Source organism: Zingiber officinale, chromosome 5B (assembly GCF_018446385.1).
Source record: "Zingiber officinale cultivar Zhangliang chromosome 5B, Zo_v1.1, whole genome shotgun sequence".
In the NCBI taxonomy this organism is placed as follows: domain Eukaryota; kingdom Viridiplantae; phylum Streptophyta; class Magnoliopsida; order Zingiberales; family Zingiberaceae; genus Zingiber; species Zingiber officinale.
In genome coordinates this window covers 43,716,674-43,719,444 of record NC_055995.1, presented here as the reverse complement: position 1 = coordinate 43,719,444, position 2,771 = coordinate 43,716,674, and the positions used below count along the sequence as shown (strand labels likewise).

The 2,771-nt window shown below is 40.4% G+C and overlaps 1 protein-coding gene across 1 annotated transcript; it reads right to left on the bottom strand.

Annotated features, from left to right (window-relative positions):
• Positions 1 to 776: 776 nt before the first annotated feature.
• LOC121986619 (heme oxygenase 1, chloroplastic-like) lies at positions 777 to 2,421 on the bottom strand. The gene is made up of 3 exons (XM_042540574.1): positions 1,987 to 2,421; positions 1,028 to 1,251; positions 777 to 797 (listed from the first exon to the last, which is right to left on the bottom strand). Exons 1-3 carry the CDS (start codon positions 2,390 to 2,392, stop codon positions 777 to 779), a joined length of 651 nt encoding a protein of 216 aa, XP_042396508.1. The 5' UTR covers positions 2,393 to 2,421.
• Positions 2,422 to 2,771: the final 350 nt, after the last annotated feature.

Genomic DNA, 2,771 nt, shown 5'->3' with positions numbered 1-2,771 from the left:
GTAGATTGAAGAACAATCTATCATTGATCTAGACTTCTTTGGTCAAAAAGTATGCTACAATCTCAAATTAAGCATCATAGATGTATAATTCCATCAAAAGAACTAACTCGCTGTCCAAAAGTAAGTTAAAAAATGCATAAAATGATTTAGAGACCTAACAAAACCTAATCTTAATCTAATTAGAAAACTCTAATTAGCTCCACCCAACCTATTCATGAAAATCGAGACTTACTCAGTCTAAAACGCTAAATGTTGTACAATTAGGTAACTAGCCATGAATCTAAAAGAGTAGATGAATTTCATAGATGGCATGATGGTGAAGTACAGACACCACTACAAATAAGTTGTATGCAACCATAGTCAAGGGGTTATTTAAATGAGATTGTGTTACGTACTATGATTTGCAGCAGATACAAAAGGCATGGCAAATTATGAATGTTGTTAGCCAAGACATACTACCCTTCTACAGATCTAGGAGATAAAATAACAGATTGACCTGAGAAGAACAAGTTTTGTTGTCTATTGCTGTGAACCTGTCTATTTGAACGCTCATGCTGTGAATCTATCTATTTCTTAAATATTGAACATCCTCAATAATAACATATTTTAAAACTCTAAGTAGTTTTTATGCTCCTCTCATGATGCTCTTCATTGCGAGATTTTGGTTCCAAACTGGACAAAACTGTAATAATGTGAATGAAATGCTTACCAAGGGAAACAATTATGTTGCTTGTAAGAGCTAAACTGATTCTATGATATTACCTTTTCTGGATAGACTAAGTAGACAGATTCAGTGCCTTAAAAGTCATATGAAAAAATCACAGTATCAAGTGATAATGGAAGTGGCGAAGGGAGCAAACATCTTACTACCATATGTAAGAACGTATGAAGGAAAGCTAGATATAAAAGTAATGGTCACAAGCATTAGTAACATCGAGTGACCAAGGCAAGTCAACTTTTGCACAAGAGATGCAATTTTTCATGAGGTCACAATCTGGAAAATGACATTTAGAGAAAAATTAAGTACCTTTTTTCCAATCATTCGCCCACCAGCACTATGAGCAAAGTATATATTGTAAAAGTGGCAGATGAAAGCTTGAGGATCCTTTTGAGATAGCTCGTCGAGATACTGGGAATAAGAAACACCAGGAGAAGAAGGCTCGGGAATGGTATGCCCTTGGTCCTTGAACCATTTTAGATCTTTAGCTAATTTTTCAGACCTTTCCAAGCCAGTACTCCTGAACTCAGCATCTACAATACAATGGTTATGTATATACTGAACTATGTTCCAAATACATAACACTAGTAAATTTCCACAATTTGCCTGTTCCTATAAATAAAATCAAATTTTATTTAAAATATCATAGATAGTAGTTTATCTTATTATTTCATCATTAGATCCAAAAAGCAGCTACCATGCAAGCACAAGCGTGTTACTGATAGAAACTAACAAAACCAGACTATCAGTTAGAAAGCAACAAATGCCCTGTTTTATTCCAATTTCCTATCCTTATTTTGCAATTACTTGTAGCATCCATCAACTACTAAATTTTAACATAATATAATTTGCAGGAGACGCAACCACAAGAGGTCACCCACTGCCTTCATTTGGTTTGGATTGGGATGGATTTTTTTGACAGTCCATACGACTGAATTAATAAAAGAAAATTCAACTGATACATACAAACTTTATCCTATGTAGAAGTGTAGCTGAACCTTTCTTGTTGAGCCAAAGGATTTATAAAAATGATGACTTGTATACTTGAAGCAAAATCTACGTAGCAGTAAATATAACAGCTTTGAACGGTCAACGAAAACTTTAGCTGATAATGTTCAATTATTATATCTCAAAAGCTAAATTTGTCTGATTTCCCAATTGAATAAATCGCTTATCAGAGTTTGTTCTTTCTGTCCTCGATTAAACGTAAAAAGGTTAACAAGTAGAGACAACTAAGGACTTCATCAAAGATGGAAACCAAAACTTACACCAGGGATAGGCGGCCTTCTGGATGATCGTTTCGAGGGTATCATAAACGATCTTGCTGTCGACTAGAAAACGGAGGTAGCCCTCGATGGACGGTTCCCACTTAGCTACGGGCGGCGATTTAGACTCCTTCTCGCCTTCCTTCGCCTGATCCTTGGTGTGCAGCCTCATAGCAACGGTCCACATCTCGTCAACGAACGAGCGGTCCCGGGAGGCCTGCCGCTTCTTCGGCATCTCTGCGGTGGTCGCCGTGACGACCATGGTGCGCAGGGGCTTCCGGTAGGAGGCGTCTCTCCGGTGACGGTGAGGGAGGGCGAAATGAACCGGACCAGAAAGGGAGGCAGGGATGAGGCGTGCTCGAGCACAGAAAGCTTGGGATTGGGAGATAGGAAGCGTGGAGGAGGCCATACTTATGCTTCTGCCGCTACTCTTCCTCCTCCTGTCCCAGGCTGCTGTTACAGCTACGGGGCAGCAGCAGCAACAGTGGAGCCAAGAAGTTTGTGCTCCCTTCTCTTGCGGTCTGTTCCATGACATCAGCCACCCATTTCGTCGAACAACTGATCCGCCTCAGTGCGGGGATCGGATGTACGAGCTCACCTGCGACAGCGACAAAGCCACCATCTCCATCGGCTCCACACACTACTTGATCACTCAGCTATCTTACAAAAGCGGCACGATCTGCTTGGTGGATCCGAAGTTTGCGAGCGGAAGCTGTGGCCTCCCTTCCCAATCTTTGTCACCCTCCGATCTTTCAAGCTCTAGCTTCGACCATTACCAAAATGGTTGG

What these genes read in the sequence shown, in the direction of transcription:
- LOC121986619 (XM_042540574.1), bottom strand. Translation starts at nt 2,392, where the DNA reads ATGGCCTCCTCCACGCTTCCTATCTCCCAATCCCAAGCTTTCTGTGCT. An exon ending in GAAGGCCGCCTATCCCTGGT is followed by an intron (nt 1,252 to 1,986) that starts GTAAGTTTTGGT and finishes ATTGTATTGTAG; the next exon opens with ATGCTGAGTTCAGGAGTACT. An exon ending in GGCGAATGATTGGAAAAAAG is followed by an intron (nt 798 to 1,027) that starts GTACTTAATTTT and finishes ATGACTTTTAAG; the next exon opens with GCACTGAATCTGTCTACTTA.